The sequence below is a fragment of the Xenopus tropicalis genome, chromosome 8 (assembly GCF_000004195.4).
Source record: "Xenopus tropicalis strain Nigerian chromosome 8, UCB_Xtro_10.0, whole genome shotgun sequence".
NCBI lineage: Eukaryota > Metazoa > Chordata > Amphibia > Anura > Pipidae > Xenopus > Xenopus tropicalis.
Window position 1 is genome coordinate 107,508,508 of NC_030684.2, and position 26,682 is coordinate 107,535,189.

The following is a 26,682-nucleotide window of genomic DNA, read 5'->3' on the forward strand; positions in this document are numbered from 1 at the left end:
GTGATCCTTTTTTTGCCTTTGATGGGGGTTTTTGCTTTACAGAGTGGGACTGGGACCCTCTCTCTAAATGCAATTGATTCCTTGGCTATCTTGGTAAAGTACTTCCTCTGGGACACATCCATGTTGTCTAAAGCTACCTTTGAAGGTATAATTGTTTTTAAAAAGGCTTGTTTCCCTTTAAAGCCTGATCAGCCCTTGGAATGTATGACCGGGGCTGTTCTCTGCTAGAATGGAGGTAAGATTAATTACTTATAAGTAAGGGCTACTGTATACTGCACAAATCAAAGACTTTTTGTTTTTTCAAGGTTATCAGAACATGCCGGCATTCCAGGGTAGAATTTTTAAAAGTATTTTTTTTTTGTATTTTTTATTTTATTTTGTTTATGCCTAGCTAGATCTGGCTGTAGAGGAGGATTACGTATTTGGCTGAATCCTAAAAGGACACGGATTGCTTGTATGAAAAAAAGGTGTAAACACTGCAAAACTCAAGCCTAAAATCATATTTCTTACCAGTGCCAAACTATATAAACATACGTCCAACATTAGTTTGTTTCTCTAAGAGTGTAAAACGATGGCAAGAGCCTTGTGCTGCTTGAATTCCAAGCAAAACCACAGTTAATTTATTCTATCATAAGTCACTCATACAGATATGGATTTATTTCTATTATGCCCATCATGGGATCACTCAGCCCTTATGGTCCAAAGTGCTACATAGAGAAGAAAACAGCTATATTTTAAATAACAGTTAACAATAATAATTAGTATGGATACTTTGTAAAACACATTTATTCTGCCCTAACACAATAAGCTCATTGCATAGCTCACTACTAAACTATGCTAATCTAATGTGACCAATCTAGGGCAGCTATTGGGGGGTACTGGTGGGTACAACCTGGGGTGATTCAGAGCTATGTGCCGCCTGAGGTGGCTATTTCCATGCCACCCCTGCTTACTTTTTTAGCTTCAGGTTTGGTCACGGGGGGAGCATTGCTAGTGAAGTGAGTGCAATTGCAATTAAAAACTGGAATTCCATCAGTTACCAGGAGTTGCTTCTCCTTAACTCCACCCAGGAAGTGCAATATGAAAAACACCAATCCATTTAACTAAATTACCTTTACAAAACATGTACATTAAAGTCATATACCATAAAGATAATTGTGTGTGTTTTATTGCTCTTGTACTTGTGTTTGGGCAATGATAAATTTAAGCCCTATATGTTTTCTTCAAGCAGTAAACGTAATTCAGTTTAATGGATAAATAGAATCCTCTCTTGCATTTAATGCAGGAGGGCCCAAATACAGGTGTATGAAGCTTTATGTGGCTCTACTTATTCTTTTCCATTTGGTCCTCGTGGCCTAATGCTACAGCAAATAACATGTGGTGTAACTTTAAGGTAATACGGGATCTAAAGCCAGGAAAACATTGATGTTATCATTATTTTTCCAACCTGCTAATTCTCTGTCTTTAAATGGGTCTTCAGCATCTGTATTTTTCCATCTGGCATCACTTTCGCACACAGGAGTTTCGTAGCTGTGCAGGATTGAAACACAAAATTGAAATTGTAACAGAAACTTGACGTTCAAGTTGATATTTGATTTAAACCAGTGAAACAATTTGCCTACACATTCATGACCTTATTTTTTAAAATTGTCATTTTTTGTTTGGATATAAGTTCTGCCTCATACAGGATAGCAGTGTGCAGCACAATGAGACTGTCCTATTAGTATGCTGTATACACTAACTGACTTATATGTAATAAAAGGCATTAAGTTTGGCATTTACTTCATAATGGCAATTCTATCTCCCCTAAAGCACCAGGGGATTTTCAGCAAAGGTACACTTAAAAATGCCTTGGCCTTTTGGCCTTATTGTGCCTTGTACAAAGGTATGGGTATACTAGAAATTGGTCTCTATATAGCTATGAATGAAGTAAATTGTTTTTTTATTATGACTGCTGTCTGCCATTGCAGATTCTGTGGATGTGGCCACACCTCCAAACAGGTCACACCTCACAGGAAGCTAAGACATAAAAACACTTTAAACTGGTGTTTTCAGGGGCATTCCAACATATGTCAGTTTTAGACATTATTTTTCCATTTGCGTTTTTCTGATTGAATCTTTAAGGGACTAATATGTCTTTACAAATATTCTTTTAATATAAATACTTTCTAAAATATGGAAAACAAAAAAAGTCAGTTTCACATTCATAGACAATTTATATGTTTCAGTGCTTAAATAAAGCATTTATCCAGTCATGATCATATTATTGTCTAATATAGAGATATATAAATATAGATATATAGAGGCTATAAATTCTAAAGTGATGTTTGGTGTCAATTAAACTTTCTTTACATATCCATCCTATCTACCAATAAAAACTCAAAATTACTTCTGCTGAGGTCTAAAACCAGGTCATTGACAAAAATCCAGGCAACTGAGTTTTTTCAGTGTCAGACTGGCCCACCAGGAAATCTCCCAGAGGGCCCAGGTGTCAGTGGGCCCTCCCACTCACCCAGCCATTTGCCTTGTATCCCTATACCATGAATATTCTCCATTTTGTATATAAGAACAAAGAGAAGAAACAAAGAAAAGTAATGGAGGTAAGGATAGATAGTTATATGTAAGTAGAAGTGATTAAGAGAATAAAAAAAATGAATGAAGAGGAAAGGAAAAACTGTTGGGAGAGTGGGCCAGTAGGCCAGATTTTCTGGTGGTTCCCTTGCACCCCAGTCCAGCATAGAGTCCTTTATCATGTACAGGTATAAACTGTTTCTATTGCATTTATCATGTAAACATGGTTAAGCTAACTAATTCATTTTACCGTGTAGAAGTTCCAGGCAATGGACGACCAGTGTCTACCAAGACACACCAGCAATATCCAGTGGACTGGTGGCACTGCACAGGTTTGTAAAGGCCTCCTGGGGCACATTCTGGAATCACAATGCCGTCTCTTGGATTCAGTTTGGCTTCCTCCAGAGCACTTTGTCTCTCTTGGTCACAGGAATTGGCTGCAAAAAAATAGCATTAGCTATTTAGTATAAATTGGTTATATTATCATGCGGTGTGTGTTGTTGCACATATGATGCTTGTAAATACTTGCAATGATGTCACAAATTCCTTAATTTCCTTAGTATTATTACAAATGTCATCTCTCTTATTTTCAATTGTAAAAATAATCTAATTTTGTGCAAGATGTGAACCAGTAAAGGTAAATGTTCCCTTTTTAATTAAAACAGTTCAAGTACAACTTGAACCCTCAAGGAAACTGCAGAAGCTTTGTGTACCTCCATGCTGTACCACTTATGCCATTGGAGCTCACCTGATCCTTCTCCAACTATATTAACATAAATGCCTTCCTTTCTGACATATAACTATACTAACACCCCAAATACGAGCTTCTTAAAAAAAGAAGGCAGAGGGCTAAATGACTGTACCTACTGGCACCCACTATTGGTATAAACATAATTGGCATGGGGGAGGGTTGGCTAAACAGCCACAGAGGTTCCAGCTAATGAAACATCCAATGTATATTTTCTAACACATTGCATGCCAACAAATTCTTCTTTATCTGGGCCAACTCTATAAAAAAATTGTCAACTTGGTTGTCTGCGCTGTCTGCAGAAGAATAAAATCCAAAAAAGCTGCCAAATATTCATAGACAAATGAGACTATTAGTATTGAAAAACCACTGAGATTAGTCCTAGAATGCTAACACTGTACCTGAGTGTTACAAGGCTCCCAGATGGGAATGCTGTAAATAGCCCTTAAGTCCTCTTCTTTATTATAGTTGCTGCTATGCAGCTTAGCCTTGTTTTGGCAGCAATACAAATAAGTATAGTCTAAAAAAGCCAGTGTTGGCCCTGTACTATCTTCTTGCTGCCAATCTCAAAATTGGCATCAGTATTGTAACTGGAGAAAACTTCTGCTGCTCAGACAGACTTAATTACTTTTTAGGCTAGGGGGAATTTTTGGAGTTTTTATCCCTTAAGGTAAAGGCAGGTGAGAACTATATCAACAGCAGAGCAGGCATCTGGTCTCCATCTACAAACACATTACTCTGACACCATGTCCATTGCTGGCCGTTAAGGTGATCAACCTGGGCACACCTACATATCAACACATTATTATCAACACATTATAAAACTGTTGTCTTATGAATTTTTGGACATTCCACTAGCAACCCAAATTGGGAATGTGATGCTTGAGTTGCCTGTATGAAGAACAAACACCCAATATATACAGTTTATCTATTTTTGGTAAAGAAACAGAAATTCTACAGGTCTTGGAAAAGTTATCAATTAGGCACACCATAACGGCTGTTTGTTGTCAAAAGGCTACCTTGGCATTTACATCTACTACCTCATCATTTATATCAATTTGTTATGTCACTTCTGATGTAATATATGAACTACACCATTGGGGCCTGGGTAGATTGCATGGGAACAATTTTTGCACCAATAACATTTTGACAGTCATGCACATATCCCACCACCAGGAGTTGATGAAACTTTATTTAAAACAAAAATTACCTTTTATCCTTCTGCATTTCATGCACACAACCCTTAATTACAGGCTGAGATTGGGTATATGAGGATTACCTCATGTCATAGTAACACAATTTTATATCAGTGGGCAATAGGAAAAAAACTATGAATTAGCAACACTTATGTAGGAATGACCATCTCAACCTCCTCCCTTGTATTTATGACCCATGATCACTTCCCCTTTTTCTTTGGAAAACAATACCTTGCACAGACTATAAGCTTTTATTAAGCAGAATAGATGTAATTTTATTGTAAAATTCCAATAGTGCAAAAAAAATAATCCTGTCCCATGTTTTCTGATATGAATACCAGCCCCGAGAGTGCAGGGTTAAATGGATGATTAAAAGTAGGCAGCCTGTGCCAGGTATCCATTCAGCTCTCATTAGAGTATTTTATTTCTCTAAATCAGTATCTTACTTTCTCTCAATCAAACCCTTAACTGCCTTTTTCCTTTCTCAAACAAAGAATTCACCTTTCAGCCAACTGGTAAAATATTGAAAAGTAAATAAAGTAATAAAGTGTATTCAGTTTAGTAGTGTTTATGCTTAACTGACTATTCCCTGAGCACATAGTGCACAGACATTTAGGCCCAGACTGGCAATCTGTGGATTCTGGCAAATGCTAGAGGGGTGTTGTAAGATGCCATAGACAGTCACTATTAATTGGGCTGGTGGGGGGCTGTTTGGACTAGAGTTGGACTGGGGTGTCCCACCCCAGTTATGACATCAACCCCCCCCACCGTGTACAGCCCTATCTCTTTGTGGCTATGATTGGGGGAGGGATGCCAATGCCAGATGTTAGTGGAAGGAGCAGGCTTGAGTTGGCAGGGGTCGTGGGTTCCACCGTTTTTTTTCCCGGCCCAGTCAGACCCTGGTTTGGGCCTCTGTGTACTTTAAATTCCAACAACCCTGCTTTGTAGGTTTGAATTTATATATACTGTACACTGTAAGAGGGAGCACCTCTACTGATCCATTGCTAATCCATCTGCCTCACATCTCTACAGAGCAGCATCATTTAGTGATCAAAAACAGAGAACAAGTATATTTTTAAAGTTTTTAAAAATCCCATCTTTGGGCTTATACTGCACATAACGGTCTCTGCACTTGCCTTTTAATTTGCAGAAAATGATGCCTAGAAATAGCAACTGAGAGTGTATTGTAATTTGCTTTTGATCAGAGTAACATTAGTAACATTCAATTTGTTATTACAGGTATGGGATCCATTATCTGGAAATCCATTATACAAAAAGCTCAGAATTACAGGAAGGCCATGTATGATAGACTCCATTTTCATCAAATAATTCTAATCTTTAAAAATGATTCCCCTTTTCTTCATAAATAAATCAGTAACTTATACTTGATCCCTACTACGATATCATTAATCGCTATTGGAGGCAAGCAGACTATTTATTTAATGTTTCAATTATTTTTTAGTAAACGTACGTTTATCTTTGGAGATCCAAATTAGAGAAAGACCCCTTATCCTGTAAACCCCTGGTCCTGAGAATTCTAGATAACAGGGTCCATACCTGTATTATCAAATAATTCTGATTATTTTATTTAATTTATTTTAGATAAATATAAATCTAATATAATGTGTAATATGTATACCAAGTGCAATTGCTGTTGCTAAATAAAAACATGATGACAGTGACTAAAAGATAACTTTAAACCCATCCATGTTTATATCTAAGTGCTACTAAAAGGGATACTGTCATGATTTTTATGGGGCACTTTTTCTTACTAAGTTACACTGTTTACATAGCAAATCATTCACACTGCCATTTAAAATTTTATTCTTGAACCAACAAATATATTGTTTAGTTGTAATATTGGTGTGTAGGCAGCCATCTCAGTGCATTGTGCCTGAGTCTGAGCTTTCAGAAGGAGCCAGCGCTACTCCCATGTAACTGGAGGAGTCCCAAGCCGGACTTGGATTTCTTACTATTGAGTGCTATTCTGTTATCCACTGGGAGCTGCTATCTTGCTCCCTTCCCATTATTGTGTTGATTGGCTGCTGGGGGAGGTGATATCACTCCAACTTGCAGCTCAGCAGTAAAGTGTGACTGAAGTTTATCAGAGCACAGGTCACATGGCTGTGGCACCCTGGGAAATGGAGAATATGGCTAGCCCCATGTGAAATTTCAAAATTAAATATAAAAAAAATCTGTTTGCGCTTTTGAAAAACAGATTACAACACAGGGGTTCTGCTGGAGAAGCTCTATTAACTGATACATTTTGAAAAAAACATATTTTCCCATGACAGTATTTCTTTAAGTGATCCAGACTTCAACCCTCTAGGCAGGGGAAACAGGAGCTGATCGTGTTTCCTTCCTATACAGATTCTCTACATTTGTTCTGACCATCCCAGTGCTTTTACACGCTTGATCAGACTTGATTAAAGCATTTATTCAGGCAGTCTGATAAATTAAGGAGCACAATAAAATGTATATAAAAAAATGATAATAGCATCAAGATGGTCTCAGTCAAGAAAAGGCACTTATTGCTAAACTGTAAACTATTTACACACTTCACTTTTATCTTCTCCTCTAATATCACTGAACAAACACACAGCTGCTTCCTACAGTTGGTACATATGGCGACAAACTAGAACCGGCCTGTGTGGAGTAAAACGTTACACAAGCCAAGATTCACAGCTTTATGCAGCATTTAGGGGAAAGGCACATTGGATGATTCTGAATGTTTGGTGCCCAAGTGGTTTCCAGCTTGGTGGGCACCCAGCAAAACATTTAGAATTGTCCCACATTCATTCCTCTTGAGGGCCAGGTGATAATAATCAGGCCTGGCCCGGGCCTAGGGCGGCATAAACATAGGACATGTTGCCCCGCCGCACGCAAATTTTATAATTTTGCGGCCACTTTTGCAGGGGAGTTCTAACCGTTCGCACAGTGGCGGGGGGTGGTGGTAGAGGGACGCCGAATGGGGGCGGCCTCGGGCGCCCCATGTAGAAATCCGGCGCTGATTATAATTGAAAAATGCATTAGCCAGGGTTTTGGGTCTCCGTACTGTAGGTCAAAATGGTGAGAAAAGGTTATTTTTTTCATCCTGATGTTGTTATTTAGACTCTTTTACTAATGGGTACTTTTTAACTTAAACTTTTTCTAAGTTAAATTTTATTTTCCCAAACGGCAAAATATGTTTTCACGGGTTATATTTTCTTAACACTTCACCTCAAATGTTTGCCAGTTTGAACCTGGCATAATCCTGTTATATCAAATGGATGGTTTTTATATTTTCACTTAGATCAGTGGATCCCTAACTGGGGGCCTAGAGCTGAGCCATTTACTTCAGAAGCATGCTCTTGTAAATGCTCCTAGAATCCTAAATAAAAGGTACAATTAGATGAAATATGTAGTCACTATTGGTTCTCCTATACATTTCTGGAAGGGTGACTGACTGATAGAGCAATGTTTTTATGTATCTGTAACCTTGTTATGAGGGGTCCAGTGTCATATCTTTATATACCATTATACAGAAGACCCCACAGTCAGAGGGAGGCCCATGGCACAAAGAGGATTCAAGCCATGGGGTCTGCTGTATAGAAGTCCTCCCTGCCCAGACCCAGTCTCCTACCCAAAGATTTATTGCAGGGAGGCTCAGTACTGTCAAGGTACACAACTGGGGGTTGTCCCTAACCAAATGTTGAACCCCAAATGTGGTCTTGAAATGGAAAAGTCTGACCACTGCCTTTGATGAATTTGCTCATTTTCACTTTTTTTGGATTACAAATTTTTTCCAATAGGAATACGTTTCAGTCACCTGATCAAATAAATATACCTATGATGAGTCGGGGGGCCCTTTTTAATAATAGGCTGCCACAAAAAGTGGCAATTCCTCTGGATCAACTAGTAGTTAGGCAGGTTATATATAGGCATTATGGTTGAACTTGATGGACGTATGTCTTTTTTCAACCCAACTTACTATGTTACTATGTTACTATGTAATTCCAGAAGGGTTAATATTATAGGAAAATGTAAGCTTCATTTTATGGCTTTGTTTAAACAGTGTCAGATTAAATCAATTTGGGAAAATGTGATTATCCTTTTCACGCAATTCCCTCTTTAAAATACTGTTTGTCTAATAGTGACACTTAAAACTTACAATGCAAATGTTTTCGCAAGTCGATCCCTTCAACGACAGGAATATAACCATTAAATATAAAAACACTGCTTCTTTCAGCAGCGCCAGCTAATAAACAAAGCTGGAAATGTGAAGATTACAGTGTGAGCTGTGTATATAGAAAAAAAAAAAAAAGCAAAAAAGTATTTTTTCTAAGCAAACACATGTAATGCATTAGGTAATTCCTGCTGCATGAAGAGTTTATATGAATGCTCATATTTTACAGGGGCGACATACTGTAAGACAGTCAAGGGACAGATTGACAGGTTAAAAGGTGTAAATAAATAAGGTTTTTCTATTTCTCTATGGGGTGGGTATTTACAAGTGGCCCATACAGATGTGACCTATGCCACTGCGAAGGTATCACGGCTCATGGCAATATATTATTACAGCATTGCAAAAACTTTCCATGGGATTCAATAGCCATACTTGTACTGTACAGAAAAAGTAGCTGAAAAGCACCATTAATTGTAACGTTGATGTGTTTGGATGGCAGGCAGAAAGCTTAGTAGCTTGAGGGAAAATAAAAGTTTTTTGTTCCAAGCCAAAAGGCTGACCAAATACAAATGGATATATCGTTTTCCACTACATTCCCACAGTTTTAATACAGCAAAACTATAATAACAAATAAATAAAATGGCATTCATTATTTCAGACAAACCCATGTCAAGGTATAATGCCAAAATATTTTTCTACCAATAGGTTTCACTAATTTTTTCATATGTCTTGACATACCGTTTGCTTTGCCTGTTTTCTTTATTCTAAGGGTAATGTAATAAAAGGTGCAAAACCAGTCCAGATCTAATAACCCATATATGTTTTCAAATGGGTGATCAGTAGATGCTACCTGCCGAATGGTTGCTATGGGTTATTGCTCCAGTAGCCCCACTTATTACATTACCCTCTCCGTCTCTTTTCTATTGTTACTTTTATGGACTAGAGAAATATCTATTAATGTTTAAATGTAAATATACCTGTTAAGGATTTAACATTCAACAGGTAGTCATTAATTATCATGCATAAAGGAAGGAAAAAACTTGGTTTTATCATCACACATTGGAAACAAAATATCAAAGCATTATCAATGCAACACTTTCTTTTAAAGCAGTGGCACATCTGTGAACTTGGAGTGAACCACTATGTTGTCACGCAAGACAAACAATTACATGCTTTCAGGTGATAGCCACACAGTGCAATAGAGGGTGATTTAGGAGGTTTTGACCCTGTGTGTTTGGACTTCTACAGGGACCCAAGAACAAAAATTATAAGCAATAAAGAAAAAGGGAGGAAGGAAAACCCTTAGAAAGAAGACTTAATCAACAGATTTATATCATATTACATGGCCTACTAAAGAATCTTACCAAATTGAAATATATATATAAATATCAGTAAATATTGCCCTTTTAGATATTTTACCTAGAGCTGCCATTTTGTGATGGGCTGTGTGCTCCCTCAGAGATCACCTGACAGGAAATAATGCAGCTCTAACTGTAACAGGAAGTAGTGTGTTATTGGCTGATGTAACGGTCAGGAACCCTTACAGTAACCTAACATGTATGTGTGCCTTGGTTTGTGTGTGTGCATCGTAAAACGTATAATCCCAGGGGCGGCCCTTAGTACTTAAAATGGCAATTTTCTATTTCAAATTACCCAATTGCCACACTACTAAAAATATATTTTTTTTTATGAACATGGTTAATTTAGGTGAAGCAGAGATTTAGGTATGAGCTGTTTTAGAGATGAGGGAAGAGGAGAATGAACTGGAGTGCATGATATGTAGAATAAATGGAGCTATGATGAGAGAAAATAAAATGGAATGAGGAAACAAAAGATACCTGATAAGAGAAGTGAGGGGAAAATGAATGACTGCGTAGACAAAAGAAATAACATATTTTTGTATGTTGGTAGGCCTAGGCCTAGGCCCCTATATATATTTTTCCTTGCAGGCCCTGTACCCTGCCCGCTAATGCTTCCCTCCAGTTCAGAATGTGATCTTGCAGATACTCTGCCAAGTCCCTTGGATACTGACCAGCAGTAAAAAGTGTTCATCCTGTCATACTGAATACAAATTTACCTTGAAGTGCACTCATATTTAAACACTGCCTGCTATCCATCATCTTGTGAAAAGGTCTATTTGCCGTTACTTCCAACTCATTTCACAGTACTGTCTAATGCAAGCTTAGTGGCAATCTTTAAGTAATATGTTTTCTTTCACTTTCAGTCGGGTAGTAAAGGGGGAGCGTGAAAGCAAATTCTTTAGCGGCCATTTATCATAGCCTTCTAAGGGGCCTCCTTTATTTTTACAACCACATAGAGTTTTAGCACCATTGGATACATGGAGATTATTGGCTTGTGTTCTCCCCCTTCCATAATGTACACTTTACACCTTTTCATAAAATGGATTAACTGGCCTCTATTTGAATATTTATGGTTTGGTGACTGGCAGTCCAAGAAAAAAAAATCTCTGGCCGAAAGCTCTACTCTTTTCCTGCCCTCTTAACTCAAGTCTGTCAAGCTATATATACATATTAACCCTGACACTGAATTTGCCTGGCAGTTCCTGCTCCCAGAGTGGCTGTGGCACTGTCAGTGCCCAAAATCAATATTGCCCATTGCAATTATTGGGACACATGGATTCAATCAAATCCAGAATTGGTTAAACAGATCAGAAAGACAACTCTCCTGGCATCTACTGGTTAAAATAAAATGTGTCATTATTTTGGATAGCATACTACATTTTATGACATTCAGTTTATAAAGCCTCTAATTATAAAATAACCTGACATCACCTTACTTTGCAAAATGTGCAATTATTTTCCATGAATTACAGCGTAATATGTTTACTGTTGACTTTCAATTACTACTTTAGGTATACGAGCTACGGCTTATTTAAACTGATGCGAAACACGGTTAGGAAAACCGACTGCTTACTTTATGTGACTGTGAGGAAAGCATTTAATAATTTGATTTATTACAGCAGATTAATGTGCCAATTTGTCACAATGAGTTTAACTGCCTGCTACATTCTGTTCTATGGGGTGTTAGAGCTCCACCAAATCATTTAACCCTAGAAAATTAACGAGCACTGCAATAATTAATGCAACTCAAGTTAATGAGGAGCTTAGCAATTTAAAGAAGCTCTTTAACATGCTGGAAAGCATCATAATGATGATCAGTTAGTGGCCATTATCACTTTAAATCTCACCCCTAATGCATAAGGCTTGCCTAAACTCTTTAAAATGTTTTTATATTATTTTTGTAATACACAATGCTTTAAGAAGTCATTTCAGATTTTTATAGAACTGTAAAATCTACGTTCACAAAGACAAAACTGGGTTTATTTTGCAAATAAATATTACAGGTCTAGACAAGAGTAGTAACCAGACTGTGATGAAATACAGCTAATAAATATATTTTTTACAACACAAACAACTGTATTCACTTAAAACATGAACGCAAATACTGCTGCTTTCATTAAGCTGCATGGTTCTGGATCTTTGCAACTGGCCACCTTTTGACCCCCTTTTGACAATCAAAGGGCAGAATGGAGGATGGTCGATAACTCCAGTATTTTATGATGGTTTAGAGAGAAATAAGTGGTCAGCAATAAGCGGTGATGGACTGGTGGGGGTGAATGGGTCAAATACCTTGGTAAAGTACCACATCTGCTTTTATTATTAATAAAGACCTCTCTTTCCCTCATCGTTGCTCTTCAAACACATGGGGGACAGAGAGTGGGCCGCAAAAAACAGCAAACCATTTAAGATGACCAGCTAAGGGGAGTCTTGGTGCAGGGCTAAAACTGTAGAGGTGCCACCTCCCTGCAGGATTCCTTGCAATGCAGAGAATGTAATGTAGCACTAGGATTATCAGTATCCAGCAAGCATGTTATATTCAGATTGTTTCATTATATAAGAGATTCCAGAGGTCCCTTGTGAAGTCATGAACAGTAGCAAAGCATACACAGCACTGACTGTCACCCTTAACTAGTTAGTTAGGCTGAGATGGTACGTCCTAATCAATGTCATAAGACCCATTAAATATCTATTTGCTGATTGTTCACTGCCAGACTTAAGATCATTGCCAACTACTTTCTGCCAATATTTTGCTCAAGAACTGGATGTATATATTTACCAGTACCAAGGGATCTTATCTTATACACATTATATTCATTTGGTATTCTGTTAAAAGGGAACTGACTTTGGCATTACTTAACAGCTTTCTGCTTCTTCTTTTTCTAATTAGTTTTGAAGTATTCTGCCTCCCCTAATCCAAGGTTACTGATATTGATTATAAAGTTTTTCTAATGTAATTCCGCAGTATATATATATATATATATTTAAATACCTTCCCTGTTATAGATGTCAAAATGATATTTCACCAGCAAATGTCACATTCTGTATAGGAATAGTGATATTATTGTCTAGATGAAAACCCATACATAAGCCATCTGGATCAGGAACTTTACTTTTTTTTGTGACCTACAATATGTCATGTTTCCTCCAAGAAATCTTCATAGAAGTCTTAGATCCATCGGATTGAAAGATGTCAAGGAAAACATTAGCAATGAAAAAAAGGACAAAAAATGGGCACATTCATATTCAAAATGTCATAAGTGATACGTGTATACGTAGTACAGGTATGGGACCTGTTATGCAAAATGCTTAGGACCTGGAGTTTTTTGGATCTCCATACCTTAAGGCTACTAAAAGATCGTTTGAACATTAATTAACCTAATAGGATAATAATTATATCTTAGATAGGATCAAGTACAGGTAAAGGATCTATAATCTGGAAACCCTTTATTCAGAAAGCTCCGAATTAAAGGAAGGTCATCTCCCATAGACTCTATCTTAAGCCAATCATTCACATCTTTTTTTCTTTTTCCCTGTAATAATAAAACAATACCTGTACTTGATCCCAACAAAGATATAATTACTCCTTATTGGAGGCAAAACTATCCTTTCGGGTTTATTTAATGTTTACATGATTTATTAGCAAAGAGATCCAAATTATCCAGAAAAGACCAGGTCCAGAGCATTCTAGATAACATGTCCCATACCTGTACAAGGAACTGTTTTATTATTGCAGAGAAAAAGGAAACCATTTTTAAAATGTAAATTATTTGATTAAAATGAACTCTATGGGAGATGGCCTCCTGTAATTCTGAGTTTTCTGAATAAAGGGTATCCGGATAACAGATCCCACCCCTGTACTGCACTACCATGACTAAGGAAGGATTGCATGAATTTAAGTAGTGCCATGGCACTGCCCTAAATGTTATGATTACACAGAAATATAAAACCATATTTTACTGTAATCAGATTGGTTTCTATCAGTCTCATTAACATCCAGTACTAATGGAGTATGTGGCGATGGCAGGAGAACCTTGAGCAGAGTGTCTGCTAATTGTCTCATATTACTTCTTTCAGTATTGCTTCTGTTGATTTCAGAAATATGCTTATAGTTAATTAATATTGAATGAAATAAAACACGGGGGGGGGGCAAGTTTACTAACCATCAGCCTTCTGGGCTCCCTTAGTTCACTCTATAATAAATGAGCCCCATTGTTTCTGCAAAAGTTTCTTGAAAGTTAGATGATAAAGGAGCACATACCTGGGTGCTTAACGCTCGAGCTGTTTAATTTGGCATCTTTGATGACAAGGTGCTTAATCCAGAGAGTAGGAGCGGTGATATCTGAAAAAAAAAAACATAGATCATAGTCTTTCAATAAATATCTATTCAAATTTAAAGTGATCATTGAGTAGATTAGATGTTTTTAAGTATTTCCCGCATTTACCAATAATAATGGTTTGGTTATCTGGTAGGTGTAAATTAAAGGGCCACTGTATGTGCATATTTTATTTTCCCTTTGTGTAATGGGCTTTTTAAGAGGTGAATGTGTAATCTTTGTTTGGATTCTGGTCCCAGTAAGGTCCCCAATTTGCCTCAGCAACCATTATCTCTTGGACTGCCCAGTATCAAGCTTATCACCTCCCACAGCCCTTAAATTCCTCCATAATCCCTTAACAAGGAGGGGTGGTATAGTCAATCAAAGGGGCATATATAGCACTCTACATAGCTGAGGCAATTACACTGGTTATTATCAGAGCCTCAACAGATTGATGCCATAAACCTGCACCACCAAGGCCATTCCTCTATCCTACGCACAATGCTTTAGGAACGTTTGAGGTTATAGTGGCCTTTTACCACTTTAATAATAATAATAATAATGTGCACTAAAGTATTATATACATTTATTGTTTATTACATTTTAGGAAAGCTTTAAAAGTCAACACATAAGTAAGAGAGGACAAACACAGTGGTGCTTGAAAGTTTGTGAACCGTTCACAAATGTAAAAAAAAGTCTATATTTTTAAATGAATGTGACCTAAAACATAATCTGATTTTCAAACAAGTCCTAAAAGTAGATGAAGAAAACCTAGTTAAACAAATGAAACAAAAATTATTATATTTGGTCATGTATTTATTAAAAAAAATGATCCAGTAACATATCTGTGTGTGGCAAGAGTAAGTGAATGGTGCTCTCAGTATTTGGAGTGACCCCCTTGTGCAGCAATAACTGCAACTAAACATTTGCGGTAACTGTTGTTCAGTTCTGTACATCGAGGAATTTTAGCCCATTCCTCAATACAGAACAGCTCCGGCCCTTGGATGTTGGTGGTTTTCCTCAAATGAACCGCTTGCTTTAGGTCTTTCCACAACATTTCATTTGGATTAAGATCAGGAGTTTGACTTGGCCAATTCAGAACATTCACTTTATTCTTCTTTAACCATACTTTGGTAGAACCACTTGTGTGTTTAGGATCGTTGTCTTGCTGTGTGACCCACTGTCTCTTGAGAGTCAGTTCATAGACAGAAGTCTTGACATCTTCCCTTAGATTTCTCTGGTATAGTTCAGAATTGATTGTTCCATCTGGTGCGTTCTTGGTATGCCACTGGTAACCTCTCGGACTACTAGACGCCTTGCAGTTGGAGTTATCTTTGATGGTCAACCACTTCTGGATAGGTTCGACCACTTCTGGATAGGGTAACAGCGGTTTGAATTTCCTCTATTTGTACACAATCTGCCCGATTGTAGTTTGGTGGAGTCCAAATGCCTTAGAAGAAGTCTTGTAAGTTTTTCCAGCTTTATGGGTATCAACAATAATCCTAAGGATTCACTTACTTTTTCTACAATTGGATCATTTTTTTCAATAAAGACACAACAATATAAAAAAAAAAGTTTTCATTTTTTTTAATTGGGTTTTCTTTATCTACTTTTAGGATTTGTTTGAAAATCAAATGATGTTTTAGGTCACTTTCATATAAAAATATAGAAAATTTTAAAGGGTTCACAAACATTCCAGAACCACTGTTATAACATAAGCACAAAACAAAAAGAAGACATGCATGAAAGAAGAGCATGAAATTAAATTAGTACTTTGGCTTGGAGGCAAGTTTGGAAGCATAGAGACACAGTTTTACTCAAGCAGATCCTCCTGCAGGCCAGCAGTCCACATGGGGCTACCAAATAGTCAATCACAGTGCTTATTTGACATCCCCCCCAAAAAAATCCTTTTTTTTCTTGCTTGTGTGGTTTACCAACACTTTTAGATCTAAGTGTAGTTTATGAGTAAAAAAGGTTGAGAATGCCTGCTCCATACAATATTGCAAGAAATAACTTAACAAGCTTAAGACTATGATGTTGTGCTAGAGGTGAACCAGAGAAAGTCCACACGCCTATATTTATGCATGTAGCATAACAACTATGCTGTGTAATGTAAAACATGATTCTAATAGAAGAGCAGAGCTTACTGTGCATGAAAACCCAGATCTGTCATACCCACAATGTGTACATGTACTGTAGCAGCAAAACATTGCTCCTGATCATTTTACTGCTACCAATTAGCCCTGTGTGGTTGGACCAGTTTTGAAGAGAGCAGTGAGTAATAAAATGAGAGAATGTGATGTGGTGAGCAAATGGGAGACATCCCGGATGGAAACACAGCCACAAACAAATGGATCAGTGAGGAAACAGACACCACAAGGACCACAGGTAAAAGACACAACAGGAATCTATAGAGACTCATCCTAGACTGCTAAAAATGTTATACTAAGTAGTAGAAATAAGCGTAGCTGTCTCCAAGAATTAGTAAAGGCAGAATTTCTATTCCAGACCGATCGTGGGGACAGGGTGCAAGTCTACAGGGAGTTATACAAATTGCACACAGGTCACTTTCATGCTCTCTAAGTAGCAAATAATAAAATCCTCTATGGGGAATAGTTCTAATAGTTGCTTTGGGATGCTAAAGACTAGCAAATATAGAAGTAGACCAGTATAGTATGACAAAGGTTTCAATGTTTTTTTAATGTCTGTAAAAAGGAACTGTTGTTGACGTTGAAATGTTATTAAGTTAGAGTCTAGCATTTAATTAATTTGGCCATTGGGTAGTTCTTACTTATGTCTTACTTATGTCTAAAGAAGATCTTTAATTTAAAAACAACAAGCAGCATCATAGCTCCCATTCATAATGACATGATATATATGACACTCTGATATGATATATATGAAACTCTGTGCAGAGTGTTCTCATTTCTACTTTTTTTTTAGATAAAATGCTGATCATGGATATCAAATATGCTTTTCTTGAGATGCATACATACAAGTTTAAAAAAGTTATAATTAACTATCCCCTTTGTGTTGTTTCCCAGTAGGAAGTCTGTAGGAAGCAGAGTTCTTTTATACAATATAGCAGTAATTCTCCACCTTAGGGAAAGACAATATACAACCATATGGGAGAATGATGAAATGTGCAAAGTTATACACAGATATTGCATATAGGGAATCATTAGACTTGCTAACTGTGCAAATAACTGTGGTACAGAGGTTAGTTAGTTAGTTAGTTAGTTAGTTAGTTAGTTAGGGGAGAATAACACCATTTGTTGCCTTTACCAATGGGAAGGGGGTGTTTATAGGAATTTATGCTGAGTGATTCATTACTTACTAAACATCTCTGAACATTTACAGCTTATTCTATCTTTGCCCCAGGATAGTATTATGAGGAATCTGTTGAGGCTAACTGAATTTGTTTGGTTTATTTTAAATGGAGCCAGCATGTTACTCACATCTTGTTACTATAGTACAACTAATAATGTATGTCTTTCTAACTGTAACATGATTAACTTTACTATAGTGAATACAAGATAAGTATCCCTTGTTTCTGGAGATAAAGACACTATTCAGTTGCTGTATTGGTTTTTCACTTGCCTATAATAATTAGGGATACAGGGATAGGGAGTTGTTTTTGAATATAATATTAAGGTTCTCCTTTACCCATAAAAAGGGATAGAAAAGGATATAAGTAAAAAAGTTGCTTAAAGGAATATTTGACAAGCCAAGATGAAAATTTCAAATAACTGCTGACCACATATGTTTGGAAAGCAGCGCTGGCTACACGTTTCAATTACTTTGTGATTAATGGATATACTCAACTTTGCCTTAAGCATTAAATAAAAATCCTCAACTCAATGAATATTTAGTGTTGGTCAAGCATCATATAGTAATTTAATACATTCGCGCAGTCAGAACCAAATGTCCTAGATGGATTTCTGAGAAGTGAGGCCCACTTTTAATTTTTTTTTTTTTCGATCTGCCATATTGTTAAATAAACCTGTCTGCAGGATGGCTGTTTGTATAAGCAAATGACTTTCTCTGGTAGAAGAGGCGATTTCCTGAGTCAATGACTTAACTTGCTCATGGGCTGCAAGCAGGAAATTGCTGACCTTAAGGTCATTGTCACTTTTGAAAACCATCAAGTTGGTTATAACAAGTGAACCAGAAACAGGTGTTAATCAGCTGTGCAGAAAAGGGGAGATTAAGGGGGCACTGAACCCTATTTCATAGTCCTGCATGTGTTACAGAAAAGCGAGTGGTTCGCCAGTCTACGCGACCAATGCAGGAACAATGCAAGGATTTGAGCAGAAACTGTATGTTAATTATGGGAATTTTGAATGAAGATATAAAATCAATAACATGTGCAGGACACTAGAACGCTACCATTCATCCCAAGGCTCTCTTTCAAGGCACACAATAATTGTCTGTCCATTGGGACTTTTTCCACTCTCAGCATATCTCTACATTTGCATTATTCACAACAGTGTGTAAAAACCAAAATCATGAGGCGTCAAGCAAATGTGTAATGAACTACACAAGAAGAGATATGATACACGATAGTCCCTTACCTCCTAGGAAGGTGCAAAGCAGGTGTAGATGCAACCTGGCCTGTTGCTTAGACTTTGCTGATCCTCTCACCCCTCTCATGCAATCAAATAAATATTTCCCAAACCAACACTCCCATTAAAAAAATATTAATACTACTGCTACTGTTATTGGTAGAATCAACAAACACAAATAAGCCCCCATCACATTCCCTGAGAACTTGGTTGGCATTCAAGGCCAAGGCACTTATAAAAAACATCTGGCTGATTGGTGACACTGATCACCATTATTGTATTCCTGTTCATTTTCTGCACATTTTACTCATGTTCTCACATGTCCTCAATGCTTCCAACAAATGCGTTCTAATAATCAGTAAAATACCCAATCGTGGGTGCACAGACCACCATTCAATTGGGTCACCAATTTTCATTACTAACATGAAGTATATATTTTAACCCATGGGCCTGTCTTTGTGAAGTGGGGTCATGGGTCAAGTTAAATATAGGCATACTTTATGGGGCAGATTTAAAAACAACTTTCTTTTCCTTCCTATAGGGTTAGAAGTGTATTTATCAATGGGTGAAAGTTAGAATTCACCATTTGATAAATATGCTTCTGAAAATCCATAGGAATGAATAGAACTAAGTGAGTTTTTATGTATTAATTTCTAAACTCACATTTTGATAAATCTGCCCCATAAAGTATGCCTATATTTATCTTGACCCATGACCCCACTTCACAAAGACAGGTCCATGGGTTAAAACTCACAATATGATAAATCTGCCCCTATATGTACAGCTATGGGATCTTTTATCAGGAATATTTGAGACTTGTGGTTTTAGAGATGTGGGCCCTTTTTTTAATGTGAATCGTCATGCCTTAGGGGCTGATTTACTAACCCACGAACGGGTCGAAATGAGTCCGATTGCGTTTTTTTCGTAAAGATCGGTATTTTGCGATTTTTTCGTATTTTTTGCGATTTTTTCGGCGTCTTTACGAATTTTTCGTTACCGATACGATTTTTGCGTAAAAACGCGAGTTTTTCGTAGCCATTACGAAAGTTGTGTAAAATCTTGCGATTTTTCGTAGCGTTAAAACTTACGCGAAACTTCGCACCTTTTAAGTTTTAACGCTACGAAAAAGGCGCAACTTTTCGCGTAAGTTTTAACGCTACGGAAAAAATCGCAAGATTTTAGGCAACTTTCGTAAAGGCTACGAAAAACTCGCGTTTTTACGCAAAAATCGTATTGGTAACGAAAAATTCGTAAAGACGCCGAAAAAATCGCAAAACAAACGAAAAAGTCGTAAAATGTTCGTTTTCAAGTCGGAACTTTTCCAATTTGGGTCGGATTCGTGGGTTAGTAAATCAGCCCCTTAGAGTAGTGATCCCCAACCAGTGGCTCTTGAGCAACATATTAATCACCACCCCCTGTGATGTTGCTCCCAGTGGCCTCATAATAGGTGCCTATTTTTACATTTCTGGCTTGGAGGCAAGTTTTGGAAGCACAGAGACACAGTGTTACTCCAAACAGAGCCTCCTGAAGGCTAGCAGTCCACATGCGGCTGCCAAATAGCCAATCACAGTCCTTTTTCAGGATTCCCCAATAACTTTTTTCATGCTTGTGTGGCTACCAACACTTTTTACATCTGAGTGTGGCTCACAAGTAAAAAAAGTTGGGAAATTCTGGCTTACTGCAACTGAAAACATTTAACTGTTAATAAAAACAATAGGATTATTTTTTCATCGGCATGGATTTATACTGGTTTATGATTGTAGAGAAGAAAATCAGTCAAAATGAAGAATTATTTCAATAGGAATATAGGATACTATAGGAAATGGCTTTCCTGCATTTCAGAACTATCTATATAATTTGTATTATAGGATTATAGATATATCTTTACCTAAATTTACAAATGGGACTTTGTGTTTCATAGAAAGATAATCTTTAAAGTATTCTGTAATCAGCACTGGATTAATAAGGATCCACAAATCAAACTATGAGAATGCTGGCACTATGCGCAATTTATTATACAATTAATAAGGGGTCCCCAGTAAGACAAGCAGGGCTCATTTTCTAATGGTTAGGCTGATGCCAAACGTGGCGTTTTTACGCTGCGTATTTTCTAATTCTCTCAGCGGCTGAAAAACGCCCGATATCATCATCCATAGAAATAACTTGAAAAGACTCGAGGCAAACCACACAAAGCGTAAATACGCTAGAAAACGCCTTAGCACGGATTTTTCAAGCGTTGGCTGAAATACGCCAGTATTTGCAAAGCAAGCTATTCCTATGTATACGCAAAGGCAGCTGCCAGACCTAGCTGAAATACGCAGCGTTTTTTACTATTTTGCACTATTAGCACCATGGAAACGGGATTTGCTTACGTCACCAGTTCTAGGCTGAAAAACGCCATAGTTAGGGGCTGTGTGGCTTGTGCGGCGTTTTTAGACTGAGAAAATACGCAGCGTAAAAACGCCACGTGTGGCATCAGCCTAACATTGAAAATCAGCACAAGCTGGAATGTTTTCTCATAGTAGAAACAGGCATGACGTTTTGTACCTAAAAATTAAGTCACATATTTGTGTGGCATTTATTAAATTGCACATCATAATAAAAAAGAAATTATGATTTAAAAAAAACTGTGGTCATAATAAAATGGATATATATATATATATACAGGCTCAAATGACGGCACACACAGGATTTGTTAATAGAAGTCACTGGATCAAACGAAAATTGATTACATCAGAGGTTTATTAGTTCCAACGGGATCCCTGACGAAAGCTCCTGTGTGGAGCTGAAACGTTGGAACTAATAAACCTCTGATGTAATCAATTTTCGTTTGATCCAGTGACTTCTATTAACAAATCCTGTGTGTGCCGTCATTTGAGCCTGTATACTGTTTTTTCGCACAGGCACCCAGGTATTAACTTTATCTTATGGTGTGCTGCTGACTAGCATTTTTTTTATATATATATATATATATATATAGGCATATAGTTACATGCCCCTCAATCACATGGAACTATTGAAACACAAACATAATCTTGTCTGATGCTATGTGCAAAGGATGTATTCATGCTTTTATAATGAGAAGTATAGGGCATAAGGATTCCCTGCATCTCTGTGGGGCGCTCTTTGCACCCAATGCCTCAATCACATTAATAAACACAACAAGTGCATTATTATTATTAAGTGTACAAACTACTGCACATTATTGTGACTAGCAGTTGTGTCTATATTAGTAACTGAGGCTGACAGAGAGTAATGTTTCAATGACTGGGGAGTGGGTGCTAGCTTTGATTTCAGAACACAACACAATTTACAGATTATTATTGCTCCCTGTCCTGTGCTTACTCTTATGGCTTAGTGCAACCAACTTTTCCTACTTTCAGAAGTAAAAGTAAATAGTGTAACTTGAAAAGGACCCTTTGACCCCCCCCCCCCCCCCATCCCATATCCTGACAGAGAAAGTCAGGATTCCAATACTTAATAAAAGAATCCCTACCTATGACCCCACCCCCTACGTTTTGTGATGGATGATCCGAACTCTGAATTTCACCCCTAAGTATTGGGTGAGGGCCTCTTCTCCCTGTATAAAAAAAAAACAAACAAAAGTCCTGTAAGACAGTTTTTTTTCCTACCTTTTCCCAGGTCCAGCAAAATAAAACACCCTCGTCTTCACCTTTAGCCAAAATGAATAATGACAAGCAGAAAATATGCAGTAAATAATAATTTGTATTCCTCCTGGGAGAAGCCAAATAGGTGGGTCCAGTTAAAGTTCATATGATCCCTGGTTTTACCTTAAAACTTCAAATGTTGAGTTTTGTCTTATATTTTAAGAACGATCAATGGTTTCAGTCATAATAAGAGTAGAACTTTGGCTTTGGCTTTTGGCAAAATGGGAAAGGGTATATAGGCCCAATCCCCTGGCTAAGGGATAACGTTTGGTAACCCTAATGCTTTTGCAAGGTTACAAAAACCTCAAAGTCCAATAATTACTGGAATGTGAAAAATTGTTTTCTTTGTTATAAACAGTTCCCTTTAAATATTTAGGCCTCATTCACACTACAAACTTTAATACAGTTTTTTCAGACAGATCCAGTGACCCAGACTTTTCACGTGAATGTTTCTCAATTCAAGTCTAGGAAAACAAAACTGATCTGTTCTCACAGTGAAATCAGATCATTGTTTTAATCTAGACAGTTTAATTGCCAACTTGTATGTCATTAAATTCCAGCTTTTTGTGCATCATTTCATTTCTTGACTTGAAAAAACTCTGAACCAGGCATGTTTGCTTTCGGTAGCTATAGACTTTAGATATGAATAAATATATATATATATACACACACACAAATGTATGCTATTATTGATGTTTTTCTGTAAGTGAAACACACATCTGACAAAGAAACACAACACATAGAACTATTCTCATGTGCCTTTCAAAAATGTAAAAGCAAAGGAGTCCCTAAACACTTTATGTTTGAATACACTGGGTTTTCTATAAGATAATAGGGCACATGTACACTCATAGTGCAGTGAGAAAAGTGCAGTTTTGAGCCAAGTTTTTTTACCCACAATGCAGCATTTTCCTTAGAATTCCAGCATCATTGTGGTTGCGGTGCTCTTGATCCAATTGTGCTGCACCTTACGCAATTTAATTCCATTTGGCTAAATTAAGACGGCACAGCTGTGTCGAATATTTTCAAAGTCTGCATGGAATCATTTTAGGTGACGTACGCCCCAATCATTTGCTGTAACTGAATTGCAATAATTGACGCAGGGTTCTGAGGACTACTGAGCACTATTTAGGGTTCATGTACATCCGCAAGTGTAGTTGTGGTCCCCGTACCTTCCCCGCAGTCATTTGATCATAAAATCCCTTTTTCATTAAAGGTACTTGTGTCAAAATTCATCTAGTTGCACTTGGCATAGATCAGTCCACCACCTCCAAATTGCACTTTGTTCACTGCACCTGTGGATGTACACGTGCCCTATAATCTTACAGAAAACCCAGTGTATTCAGACATAATATGTTTAGAAGCTCCTATGCTTTTGCATAGGAGAATGGTCCTTTTAATACATTCATTTTTCTGTGCTCTGGTTTATACATATATATATATATATATATATATATATATATATATATATATATATATATATATATATATATATATATATAGACAACAGAGTGTAGCACACCCGTCACCAAAATAACATCCCTCGGTGCAGGTAAAAAATATACATATAGAGATAGAGTACCGCACGCTCAGGGACTTGGTGCAAAAGAAAAAAAGTTTATTATAAAAACTCTTCTTTTACTGTTTGTACTTGAAACATTGGAGTTTTTTCAATAAACTTTAGAGTTTTTTCAATAAAACATCATATAAGACTACACTCACAGGTCTTGCAAAGTGAAAAAAATGGTAAATTATTGAATTTATTAGTTCAATAAATTACCATTTTGTTTCACTTTGCAAGAACTGTGAATGCAATTTTTTAATTCTGGCACCCAAGCAATTATCTCATACAAACGGAGAAATGGAGTGCAGTTATATATATCTGTCTCATTCTAGTTCAAACCCCCACATACCTTTATATTTCGTAATTTTTCATGTGAGCAAAGGGTTTATAATTGGCAAATGCAAAGCTACACAATAATAAAACACATACAGGTCTCCTGTGATAAAAATACTCTTTAAATACATTATAATAGGGGCACCATCATCAAAATTAAAAAGGTTTTATTTGTGTTTGTAAAGAATGAGTAACAGTGCATCAGTCTTCATATTTATGCATTCAAAATGCCTAGCTGTACTTTGAAAACAAAAAAGTAGAGGACAAAATATATTTTTGATGGCTTACATGAATTATAGGTGAGTAACTCAAATGATGATAATGTTATAGCCAATTTTACTCTTCACAGGAAGTGCAGTTTCTGCTTCCTTTCTTTGAAAACAACAGCAGCCCTGACATCATTTATGACCAGGAATCTAAAAGCACAAGTGCCATGGATCTTTATTATAAAGACCCAACATTTGCATTCTACATAACTATTGTACAACATAGAAAGGGCCTTGACAGAATTAGCAGTAAATGTGGGACGGACATAAAGGGGCTCTTATACTAAAATTCAGAAAAAAAACTCTCCAAAACTTGGTCTCTTATTGACTTAAAAAATTTCTGTGTAAAAAATATACACCCAAATATATTCTCTCCCAAGCCAGACTCCCATAGAAAGCCATTGTAAGAACATTTATTCTGGCATGAAAACATATTTGTTGACATTTCAAAGCAATAGTTTTACTAAATGCTGGAAAACTTAAAACATTATAGATGCCTCCCCAAAGCAGAGGGACACTTTTAGGTAAAAATGAACATTGAGGGAAATTTTAAAAGTTTTTTAGTAAATTGCAGGAAACGAAAAAATAAGGGAAATAGTAAACAGTCGCGTGAAAAAATACAAGAACAAATATTTAGTCCTAAACCCAACTTTTTTTGAATATTCACGGTAGTGGAAAAAACTTTTTTCATATAGAGGTGTATTTTACAGCGTGGTCACATATCCCAGCCAATGAATTACTTTATTGCAGAGGTGCCACAAGTCCGAAGAGGCAATCCCCTACCAGATAAACACTTTATCATATAGAGGTGTATTTTACAGCATGGTCACATGTCCCAAGAACAGCCAATCATTTATCATACAAGCTCTTTTTTATACATGTGTATTTAATAGTAAAGTCGGCAAACTCCCTACCACCCAATTCTGCTACAAACAAGTACAGTGGAAAACAATAAACAAAACCATTATTAGAGGTAACCAAGGTGAGGCAAATGAGTGCTCTTGTATGGGTATCGCAACTACATGTATAATGGTCGCAGTTTAATAGGGTATGTAGGGGCGGGCCAAGCTGACCGGGCGCCCAAGGCAACCGGGTCGGCCACCCCCCCTCGCGTGTGCTTTGGCATTCGCCCAATCGCCCCCCCCCCCAACGGCGCATGCGATCTGATCGGTCATTGCCTCCACCGCTAATGACAAGCGGCAGGGGCAATGACAAAGTAGCTGAACTAGGGGTAGGCAGGAGAGGCTCCTGTCTGGCGCCCCCCAATCATTATGCCCTAGGAATTTGCCTCTTCTGCCTACCCCTAGTTCCGGCCCTGGGGTATGTGTTATCACTTTTGTTTAGGTATTGATAAATCAATGAAACGGTGTTTAAATATGAACATGTTAGGAGCAGTTGGTGCCTGGGAATTGGTGTTCTCCTAAGTGACCCATATGTGAAGTATGGGTAAATGATTCTTTCTTCTGGATGAATAAGTTGTAAAACAATATCGTAATACTTGTACATGCATGGTGGAATGACTGCAAATAACTGTTTTTATTTAAAAGTAGTATGTCTATCCTTCCTAGTGTCAGAATGTGATACCTACAACAACTTTTATAGTGTAGACCTGAGGTATGTCCCCTCTAATCGGGTGTACCTGTTTGTGTTTCAAATGTGTTGTCACTGGTTATTATGTCAGGTGAAGCACAGGGAGAGAGCTAGGACAACATATAGTTTTTACAGAGATGTACCGTACAGAGCGAAAGCAAGAGGGACTAGTGCTAGAAGGCATCTTTTAAACACATGGACATGGTTATTAGGTTGAAAAAGACACGTGTTTATCAATGAAAGATTTGCAAAAATGACAGAAAGAATTAATAGAAAAGAATGGAAATGGATTTTATTTGGTAGCCCAAGCAGATCATCTAAGGTTCCAAGCAGAACTAGAGC

At 37.2% G+C, this 26,682-nt stretch overlaps 1 protein-coding gene across 8 annotated transcripts in view; it reads right to left on the minus strand.

Annotated features, from left to right (window-relative positions):
* Positions 1 to 26,682, minus strand: part of smoc1 (SPARC related modular calcium binding 1) — a 143,809-nt gene that overhangs the window by 12,525 nt on the left and 104,602 nt on the right. For 4 of the 8 annotated variants that reach the window (XM_012968040.2, XM_012968039.2, XM_012968043.2 and 1 more), the window contains 4 exons: positions 22,416 to 22,499; positions 14,300 to 14,380; positions 2,822 to 3,008; positions 1,448 to 1,530 (listed from right to left, as the gene is read on the minus strand). In XM_012968040.2, coding sequence (XP_012823494.1) covers positions 1,448 to 1,530; positions 2,822 to 3,008; positions 14,300 to 14,380; positions 22,416 to 22,499 — 435 coding nt within the window. 8 annotated transcript variants of the gene reach the window in all.